General features: G+C 54.6%; 1 protein-coding gene across 1 annotated transcript in view; it reads left to right on the top strand.

Annotated features, from left to right (window-relative positions):
- Positions 1-10000, top strand: part of ptch2 (patched 2) — a gene marked incomplete at its 5' end in the record, with an annotated part of 34435 nt that overhangs the window by 20699 nt on the left and 3736 nt on the right. The window contains 6 exons of the mRNA XM_083690224.1: positions 894-1824; positions 3084-3226; positions 3455-3635; positions 3935-4215; positions 6558-6695; positions 7033-7175. Coding sequence (XP_083546350.1) covers positions 894-1824; positions 3084-3226; positions 3455-3635; positions 3935-4215; positions 6558-6695; positions 7033-7175 — 1817 coding nt within the window. The remainder of the gene's footprint in view (positions 1-893; positions 1825-3083; positions 3227-3454; positions 3636-3934; positions 4216-6557; positions 6696-7032; positions 7176-10000) is intronic.

Here is a 10000-nt window from a genome sequence, read left to right as displayed (position 1 = left end):
GCGAGCAGGAGTAATCAGAGCAGAGAGTGGATCAGTATATCACTGGGCCGTCAGGCTGCAGCTCTGTGATGTCCCCGCCTCCCTGTGGGTGGTCCGCTTCGCTGTGGAACCGTAGCTAGAGAGTATAATGTCAGCCTGAGGGGCTGGGGCTGGGGAGGTTGGGAGGGTGGGAGCTGGGGAGCTGGGGAGGGTGGGAGCTGGGGAGGGTGGGAGCTGGGGAGCTGGGGAGGGTGGGAGCTGGGGAGGGTGGGAGCTGGGGAGCTGGGGAGGGTGGGAGCTGGGGTGGGTGGGAGCTGGGAGGGAGCTGGGGCTGGGGCTGGGGAGGGAAGAATCTGGGGCTGGGGCTGGAGATGTGGCTGGGGATTTGGCTGGGGCTGGGGAGGGAGGGATAGGAGGGCTGGGGCTGGGGAGGGAGGGACAGGAGGGCTGGGGCTGGGGAGGGAGGGATAGGAGGGCTGGGGCTGGGGAGGGAGGGATAGGAGGGCTCCCCCCGGCTGTGCTCAGACTCGCAGCTCAGCTCAGCCCAGCCACCGCGGCCTTGGGAGTCCCCTTTCCCTTGTTGACTGTTTGCGGTGATTTAGAGAGCAGCTTTTTGTGCTTTCTGGGACTGGATCCGAGGCACTAAAACAGCGAGGGAGCTTGAGTGCAGAAGAGCTCCTCTCTTTCTCTGTCGGGCAGCTGTGGAGTCGAGTGGCGGCTTGTACTGAAGTCATGAAAGGGGTGGGCCCCGCGTACGGCTTCTAAACACTCTCTCTCTCTCTCTCTCCCTGCCCATTCCTCCCCCTCTCTCTCTCTCTTGCACTCTATTGCGCTCTCTCTCTCCCTCCCACCCTCTCTCTCCCTCTCTCCCTCCGTCTCTCTCTCTCTCTCTCTCTCTCTCTCTCTCTCTCCAGGCTGCCATCGTGGTGGTGTTCAACTTCGCCATGGTGCTCCTGATCTTCCCGGCCATCCTGAGCCTGGACCTCCACCGTCGCGAGGACAAGCGCCTGGACCTCCTCTGCTGCTTCTACAGCCCCTGTTCCTCCCGGGTCATCCAGATCAGCCCCCAGGAGTTCTCCGATGCCAACGAGCACAGCACCAGCGCCACCCACACCCACCACCACTCCCACGCCCAGTCTTCCTCCGCTGGCCACGTCCCCACCGCCACCACCTACACCGGGGGCTCCACCATCACCACCAGCACCCACATCACCACCACGGTCCAGGCCTTCACCCAGTGCGACGCGGCAGGGCAGCACATCGTCACCATCCTGCCCCCCACCTCCCAGATCTCCACCAGCCCCCCGTCGGTGGTGGTGGCCTCGTCCCCCGGCCCCCCGACCCCCACCACCGCGGCCGACCCCTACGGCTCCCAGCTCTTCACGCCGTCCAGCTCCACCCGGGACCTCCTGGCCCAGATGGACGAGTCCAAGGAGGCCAGGGAGTGCGTGCCGCTCCCCTTCTTCCGGTGGAACCTCTCCAGCTTCGCCCGGGACAAGTACGCCCCTCTGCTGCTGAAGCCCGAGAGCAAGGTGGTGGTGGTGGTCCTCTTCGTGGCCCTGCTGGGCCTCAGCCTCTACGGGACCACCATGGTCCACGACGGACTCTACCTGACGGACATCGTCCCGCGGGACACCAAGGAGTACGACTTTATCTCGGCCCAGTTCCAGTACTTCTCCTTCTATAACATGTACCTGGTGACCATGGACGGGTTCGACTACGCGCGCTCCCAGAGGCTGCTGGTCCAACTGCACAACGCCTTCACCTCCGTCAAGTACGTGGTCCGCGACCAGGACGACCAGCTGCCTCGCATGTGGCTGCACTATTTCCAGGACTGGCTCAAAGGTAAATACGGGACTTTGTCTTCTCACAGGGGCTAGTTTGTGGTATGTGTGTGTGTGTGTGTGTGTGTGTGTGTGTGTGTGTGTGTGTGTGTGTGTGTGTGTGTGTGTGTGTGTGCGTGTGTCTCTGTCTGCAGATGTTCGTGTGTGCATGCATACTCTGTGTTTGTAGTTTGGTTTTCCCTCTGGCGAAGGACTTGGAGGTGATGTCAGGGTCTTTAGGAGTGACAGGTGGGGTTTTGATGTTAATGACAGGGGTGGAAGGGCTGGGAAGGGGTTGTGAGGGAAAACCCACACGGGTGAAAGTTCACCCAGGTTGTCCGCCCCCCACCCACCAGTCATCCAATCAGAGCTAGCGCTGGAGGCAGAGGATCTGGGGCGGCTAGGTGGGTCAGAGGTTATCTCTCTCACCATTCTATGACCCCTTCCCCCCCTCAGGCTAGGAGGTGTGGGAAGGTTCTAGTCATGCAGCTAGGAGGTAGGAACTAGGAACTAGGAACTAGGAGTTAGGGCGGGAAACAAGAACACCAGAACATGGGTAACTCTTCAATCAATTGAGAACTGGAGTGACATGAAAGACTCTCTCTCCCTCCTCTCCTCCTCTCCTCCTCCTTTCATACCATTTCCTTTTTAGTCAGGAGATCCCTGTAATTAGAGAGTGGCTGTGGACAACTGTTTTTCAGCTGCAGCCAGACTTTGTAATTTAGAAAACACGAAAGGCTTTGCTGGTTTCGTTTATTCAGCCCACACACACACACACACATACACACACTCTCTCTCCCAGGCACAGAGATGCGTGTGTGTGTGTGTATGTTTGTGAGTGTGTGTGTGTGTGTGTGTGTTTGCAAGTGTTTTCGCCTGCGTGTGTGGGGTATTGTACGAGGTTAATTGTTCAGACGTGCCGTAAACTGAAACTGGTATTTATTGTCTCAGCTTGATGAGTCATTCCGAGACCTCGCCAGGAGGTTTTTGTTTTGACTTCTGCCACAGTATGACTGTAGTACCCCACTGAGAATATCCTTCTGGGTGTGTTGTTAGCCCTGTGAGGCTAAAATTAGCGGCAGCGACGTAGAGGACATGATGAAGCGGTAGAGGTGGATCAGACGAAGGCTAACCGCCAACGTAGCCTCGCTGGGCCAGACTCTTCAGTCTTGTGTCGTCTCGGGAGATTGAGGCTAACCCTTGTCTCTCTCTCTCTCTCTCTCTCTGTCTCTCTCTCTCTCTCTGTCTCTCTCTCTCTCTCTGTCTCTCTCTCTCTCGTAGGGCTCCAGGCCGCGTTCAACGCTGACTGGGAGGCGGGGAGGATCACCTATGAGAGCTATCGTAACGGCACCGAGGATGGCGTCCTGGCCTACAAGCTGCTCATCCAGACCGGATCCAAGAAGGACCCCTTCAACTACAGCCAGGTGTGTAACATCAATGTACATTAGTGTATACAATTGTCGTTAATAATATTTAAAAAAAATAATAATAATTCAATATTGTATTTCAAATCAAAACTAGATGATGTATATTGTAGCGTGTATGATGTTATCTCTGACTCATTTTGTTTGATATGTGGTGATCCCTAGCTAACCCTCGTCCCTCTCTCTCTCTCTCTCTCTCTCTCTCTCTCTCTGTGTGTGTGTGTGTAGCTGACCTCTCGTCAGCTGGTGGATGCCGAGGGTCTGATCCACCCGGAGGTGTTCTACATCTACCTGACGGTGTGGGTCAGTAACGACCCTCTGGGCTACGCCGCCTCGCAGGCTAACTTCTACCCCCACCCCCGGGAGTGGATCCACGACAAGTATGACACCACGGGAGAGAACCTGCGCAGTGAGTCTGCAGTCTACCTCGCATGATCTACCTCATTATCTCCATCTGTCTCGACCTCATTATCGCCATCTGTCTCTACCTCGATATTGTGTTTTATCTAAATGTAATATATGGAATACATCTCATCTGTACACTCATTCGTGGTTTTACTCCTTTTGAAAAGGGGTTCTCAAAACCAGCAGTAGTTTGTGATGAATACCAACACTCCTTTCTCCTGGACATCAGATTAGGGTAGACGACTCTAACCTCTCCTCCTCCTCCTCCTCCTCTTCCCCCCCCTCCCTCCCCCCACCCTCCAGTCCCTGCGGCCGAGCCCCTGGAGTTCGCCCAGTTCCCCTTCTACCTGAACGGCCTGCGCCAGGCGTCCGACTTCATCGAGGCCATCGAGAGCGTCCGCGCCGTCTGCGAGGAGTTCACCCGCAAGGGCGTGTTCAACTACCCTAACGGATACCCCTTCCTGTTCTGGGAGCAGTACATCGGCCTCCGCCACTGGTTCCTATTGGCCGTCAGCGTGGTGCTGGCGTGCACCTTCCTGGTCTGCGCCATCCTCCTCCTCAACCCCTGGACCGCTGGCATCATTGTAAGCACCGGATAGGCTCAGATATACGCTTTTCTTCTTCTTTCATCATCTTCCTCATCTCTCCTGTTCTTCCCTCCCCTCTCCTCCTCTTCCTCCCTACTGTCCTCGCCTCAATACCCTGGCTGTCTCTGTCCCTGTCTCTGTCTCTGTCCCTGTCCCTGTCCCTGTCCCTGTCCCTGTCTCTGTCCCTGTCCCTGTCCCTGTCTCTGTCCCTGTCCCTGTCCCTGTCCCTGTCCCTGTCCCAGAGCGGCCTCCTCTCTGCTCCTGTCCCTGTCCCTGTCCCTGTCCCTGTCCCTGTCTCTGTCCCTGTCCCTGTCCCTGTCCCTGTCCCTGTCCCTGTCCCTGTCCCTGTCCCAGAGCGGAGGCCTCCTCTCTGCTCCTGTCCCTGTCCCGGAGCGGAGGCCCCTTCTCTGGGGAGGTTCCTGGGCGGGCTGGCCAGAGGCTCCCTGCTCCTCAGTGCTCCCTGCTCACACCCCCTGGGCCTTTGTCATTCTAATCTGGCCTGCACAGGCCTTAGAAAAGGAAATGCAAAGGAGAGGAGAAGGAGGAGGAGGAGGAGGATAGGCCAAGCTCTCTCTCTCTCTCTCTCTCTCTCTCTCTCTCTCTCTCCTCTGAGGGGTTTTACCTCCAACTTTCTCTCTCTCTCTCTCTCTCTCTCTCTCTCTCTCTCTCTCTCCTCTGAGGGGTTTTACCTCCAACTTTCTCTCTCTCTCTCTCTCTCTCTCTCTCTCTCTCTCTCTCTCTCTTCTCTCCTTTGTCAAGACTTGGGGACACGACGGATCTGCCCAGTCGCGACCTTGGCCTGCTGAATCCATCCATCAGGACTGGGGGGGCCGCCTTGGGGGGGTTGGCGGTGTGTGTGTGTGTGTGTGTGAGGTGGTGGGGGGGCTCTCAGCTCAACGGCTGGGAAACATTTCACACAAGGGGGGCCGGTGGGGACGGCGGTTGGTCTACGAGGGGAGGGTCCCCGGACCCGACGCACTGAAGGGTGCCCCCTCTCTCTCATCTCTCTCTCTCTCCCTCTCTCTCCCTCTCTCTCTCTCCCTCTCTCCCTCTCTCTCTCTCTCTCTCTCGTGACCGTTGGTGGCTGCTGTGTATGTGGGCACTAGAGCGACAGAGCCGGTGTCAGTTGGAATGTGTTTAAGTCGTTTTCCTCGGGAGAGAGAGAGGGAGCGAGGGATGTGGGACGGGCGGCACATAGACATCTTAACCAACAGAAAGAGAGAGAGAGGGAGAGAGAGAGGGAGAGAGGGAGAGAGGGAGAGAGGGAGAGGTCCTTTCAGGTCCTACATGTGGCCCCGGCACATTGTCTCCCTGTAAGCTGAGGCTTCTATAGTTTCACTGCCCTCTCCTATATGTGGCCCGACGCAATAAAACTGGTTTTATCATTTCCAATTTAACCGTGACCAAATTGGGACCCCTGCCAACATCAAAGGTCCGCGGGGCTAAGGATTTTTCTCTCTCTCTGTCTCTCTCTCTCTCTCTCTCTCTGTCTCTCTCTCGCTCTCTCTATCTTGTTAAAAAAAGAAAAAAGGAACGAAAGAATGGGAGTGTTTTATTTGTTCCCTGGAGAGGTACATTAGGGTGATACAGTGTCAGTGACAGTCTGTGGAAGAGAGGGAGGGAGAGAGGGAGGGAGAGAGGGAGGGAGAGAGAGAGGGAGGGAGGGAGGGAGGGAGAGTGGTGAGAACCCCATATTGTCTTTGTCTGACACTGTCAGTCACTCGAACCAACCCTGAGAGAGGAGGAGGGGTCGGGGGGGAGGGGTCAGGTGGGCGGGGATAGGCCCCTGAGTGTCATTTGACACCGTGCGGAGGTCAAAGGTTCTCTGGGTGAGGGAGGAGGTTCTCTGGGTGAGGGAGGAAGTGACCTGGGTGAGGGAGGAAGTGACCTGGGTGAGGTAGGAAGTGACCTGGGTGAGGGAGGAAGTGACCTGGGTGAGGGAGGAAGTGACCTGGGTGAGGTAGGAAGTCACCTGGGTGAGGGAGGAAGTGACCAAAACTCCACTGAGGAGCTTGTGGCTTGAGATGCTAAATGCATGGTTTTCGATGGATAGTTTTGATCGATTTATGTAAAAAAAAAAAAAAAAACACACACACACACACACACACACACCACGTCACGACTGGGCTCCAACGCTGTCCTAAAACCACCCTCCCTCCCTCCCTCCTTCCCTCTCTCCCTCCCTCCCTCTCTCCTCCTCCTCCTCTTCTTAAAATCTCTCTCTCTCGCTTGCTCAGAGCCCCGATGCCCCCAATGTCCATGATGTGATGAGGTTCCATAGTCAGACGTTCCTTCAGACTCCGCTCACCCACCACTCTCTGTTTCCTCTTTCTTGTCAGGTGTTCATCCTGGCGATGATGACGGTGGAGCTGTTTGGCATCATGGGCCTGATCGGCATCAAGCTCAGCGCCATCCCCGTGGTCATCCTCATCGCCTCAGTCGGCATCGGCGTAGAGTTCACCGTTCACATCGCCCTGGTAACGACCTTTACTGGCATCGCTTGGGTTCATATTCAACTGTTACGAACCGTTATTCACCGAGACAGACCTCCTTTACTGACCTCACTTGAGTTCATATTCAACTGTTACGAACCGCTGTTCACCGAGACAGACCTCCTTTACTGACCTCACTTGAGTTCCTATTCAGCTGTTCTAAACATCGTTATTCACTAAGACAGACGGCCTGGCGAAAGCAAAGCCAATGAAGATGTTGTTTTTTGAAACGTTTTGTCTCGAGAGCTTGTTTTACTGAACAGACCCTAACCCCATCACTCCCCCCCCCCCCCTCTCTCTCTCTCTCTCCTCCCTCCCCCAGGGCTTTCTGACGGCCATCGGGAGCAGGAACAAGCGCTCGGCGGTGGCTCTGGAGCATATGTTCGCCCCCGTGATTGACGGGGCCATCTCCACTCTGCTGGGGGTCCTCATGCTGGCCGGCTCTGAGTTTGACTTCATCATCAGGTGAGAATCGCAGCACTTCCGGACAGATAACACACACACACACACACACACACACACACAAACACACTGTCTCTCTCTCTCACACACACACACACACACACACACACACACACACACACACACACACACACAGTTCCACGCACACACACACACACACACAAACACACTGTCTCTCTCACACACACACACACACACACACGCACACACACACACACAAACACACACACACACACACACACAAACACCTCTGTTCCATATGTTGCCTGTGGAGGAAGTCCTGGTGTGTGTTTATGCTCGGGCTGGAGTATAGAGAGAGAGAGAGACAGTTGTCCTGTCCTCCTCCCTGGGTATGGGAGTCAGTGTGGGTGGGGGGGGTCAGGGGTGCATGCAGGTGGGAATGTGACCCACCACACACACACACACACACAGACACACCCCTACACCCCCCCACCTGGCCCTGTCACTCCGTGCTGCCTCTCCGTGCCCCCCCCCCACACACACACACACCCTCTCACAGCACAACAAATGGAGAAAACATCAAGGGTGTGTAGCAGCTGCTCGTAAACAAGTAAATGTTCTACTACACACTGGGTGGTGACTGGCTCACACACACACACACGCTCGCGCGCGTACGTACACACACACACACACACACACACACACACACCCTCCATTCTCATAGGAGAATCTGTAAACATTCCAATCATCCGGTCGAGTGCCACAATAAAACAGGTCGTGGTTTGAACTGGACACACACACACACACACACACACACACACACACACACACACACACACACACACACACAACCAAGGCCTCTTGGTTTTGCTTCTGTTTTTTTATACTGTTAAAATGTCTTGGTGGGAGAGAGGGAGAGAGAGAAGCCAATAGTGATGTTTTTCAGCTGAATCTTGGCTTGGCTGGAACCAAACCACAACCTTGAGAGAGAGAGAGAGAGAGAGAGAGGAGAGAGAGAGAGAGAGAGAGAGAGCAGCTCAAACAGGCCCATGACATAAACATGGCTTTACTGGGAGAGCAGAGCAGGCTGGGTAGGGGAGGGAGGGAGGAGGGATGGAGGGAGGGAGGGAAGCAAGCAGCACACTGAAAATATAAATACACTCAGGGTGGCTTTCTGGCAGCTTGGTCAAGCATTCTCTCTAAGTGTTTGAGTCAAGCAATATGGAGGAAGGGATCGTTTTCCACCGAAGATGGAGAGGAGAAGGGCAAGAACAACAGGGTGGGAAAGAAGAGGAGGAGGAGGAGAGAGGGAGGGAGGGAGGGAGGGAGGGAGGGAGGGTGGGTGGTTTTAGGACAGCGTTGGAGCCCAGTCGTGACGTGGTGTGTGTGTGTGTGTGTGTGTGTGTGTGTGTGTGTGTGTGTGTGTTGTGGAGGGCTAGGGCTAGCACGAGGAGGAGGGCATTCACACACACTAGGAGGTCCTGTTTAGATGAAGCAGTCTCAGAGCTGTGCCTCTAGCTGGGGAGTAGCATAAATAGTGGCTCACACACACACACACACACACACACACACACACACACACACACACACGCTGCTGTTTACCCTGCTGTAAACATCTCCTGGCGGTGCTACGCTGGGTAAACAGTCAAGCTAGCTCAGCATCCCCCCCCTCACACACACATACACACACACACACACACACACACACACACACACACTCATACACACACACGAAACCCCCTCCAACCCCCCGACTACGAATGGAAAAGATTACAGTTTATGTAAACAACAGAATTCCTCACACTACGGCTCCATTGGAGGTCTAACCCAAGCGGGGCCCGTGTGGACAGTTTAGGTTCTTTTTTTTTTTTCCTTTTTTTTTTTTTTACCCCACCGCGCCCCCAACCCCCCCCCCCCCCCCCCTAAATAAATCACGCTCCACTTTCGGAATGTTGTAAAATAAACAATTGACTTTTTTTTTCTTTTTCCGTCGTCCTGGCGATGGTCTGGGTCGTTAAAGCGACTGTCGGTTGGTTGTATCTAACAGATCAGACATTAACAAGAGGTGTTACTCTGCTCCTCCTTACTGTGTGTGTGTGTGTGTGTGTGTGTGTGTGTGTGTGTGTGTGTGTCCGTGAGAGAGAGTGTGTGTGTGAGTGTGTGTGTGACTGTGAGTGTGTGTGTGTGTGTGGGTGTGTGTGTGTGTGTGTTATTGATCGAGTGTGTTTGTGTGTGTGTGTGTGTGTGTGGCTGTTTGTCTGTCTGTGTGAGAGAGAGTGTGTGTGTGTGTGTGTGTGTGTGTTATTGATCGAGTGTGTGTGTGTGTGTGTGTGTGTGTGTGTGTGACTGTGTGTGTGTGTGTGTGTGTGTGTGTGTGTGTGTGTGTGTGTGTGTGTGTGTGTCTGCGTGCTATGGCATATGGAAACTGACCAGTTGCATTCTCTGCGTGTTTGAAGTCAGCCATGCTTACGGCTGAGGGGACTGAACCTATATGTTTACTGAAGTATTGTGTCATAACAAGTTAGGATGAAGAGTACGTGTGTGTGTGTGCGTGTGTCTGTCTGTCAGAGTGTGTGTGTGTGTGTGTGTGTGTGTGTGTGTGTGTTTCTCATAGACAAAAACAAAAGCCCTCTCAACACAAAACCGTTAACGTGACCTCGCTCTCTCTCTCTCTCTGCTCTCAGAGGTGTGACATAAATGTGGACTCTCTCTCGGTCTGGTCGGGGGCGGAGATAAAAGACGCCGAAAAGTTCCAGAACATTCCGCAATTACCCTCCTTGTCCTTGTCCCTGTTTTTCTTTTTTGTGTGTGTTGTTGGGCTTCATAATAATCCACTCTGTTTCTCTACCTCTTTGAGTCTGGACGGA

This window comes from Argentina silus (genome assembly GCF_951799395.1).
Source record: "Argentina silus genome assembly, chromosome: 18".
Taxonomy (NCBI): domain Eukaryota; kingdom Metazoa; phylum Chordata; class Actinopteri; order Argentiniformes; family Argentinidae; genus Argentina; species Argentina silus.
The sequence above is the reverse complement of the archived record's forward strand: the minus strand, read 5'-3'. Positions and strand labels throughout refer to the sequence as shown.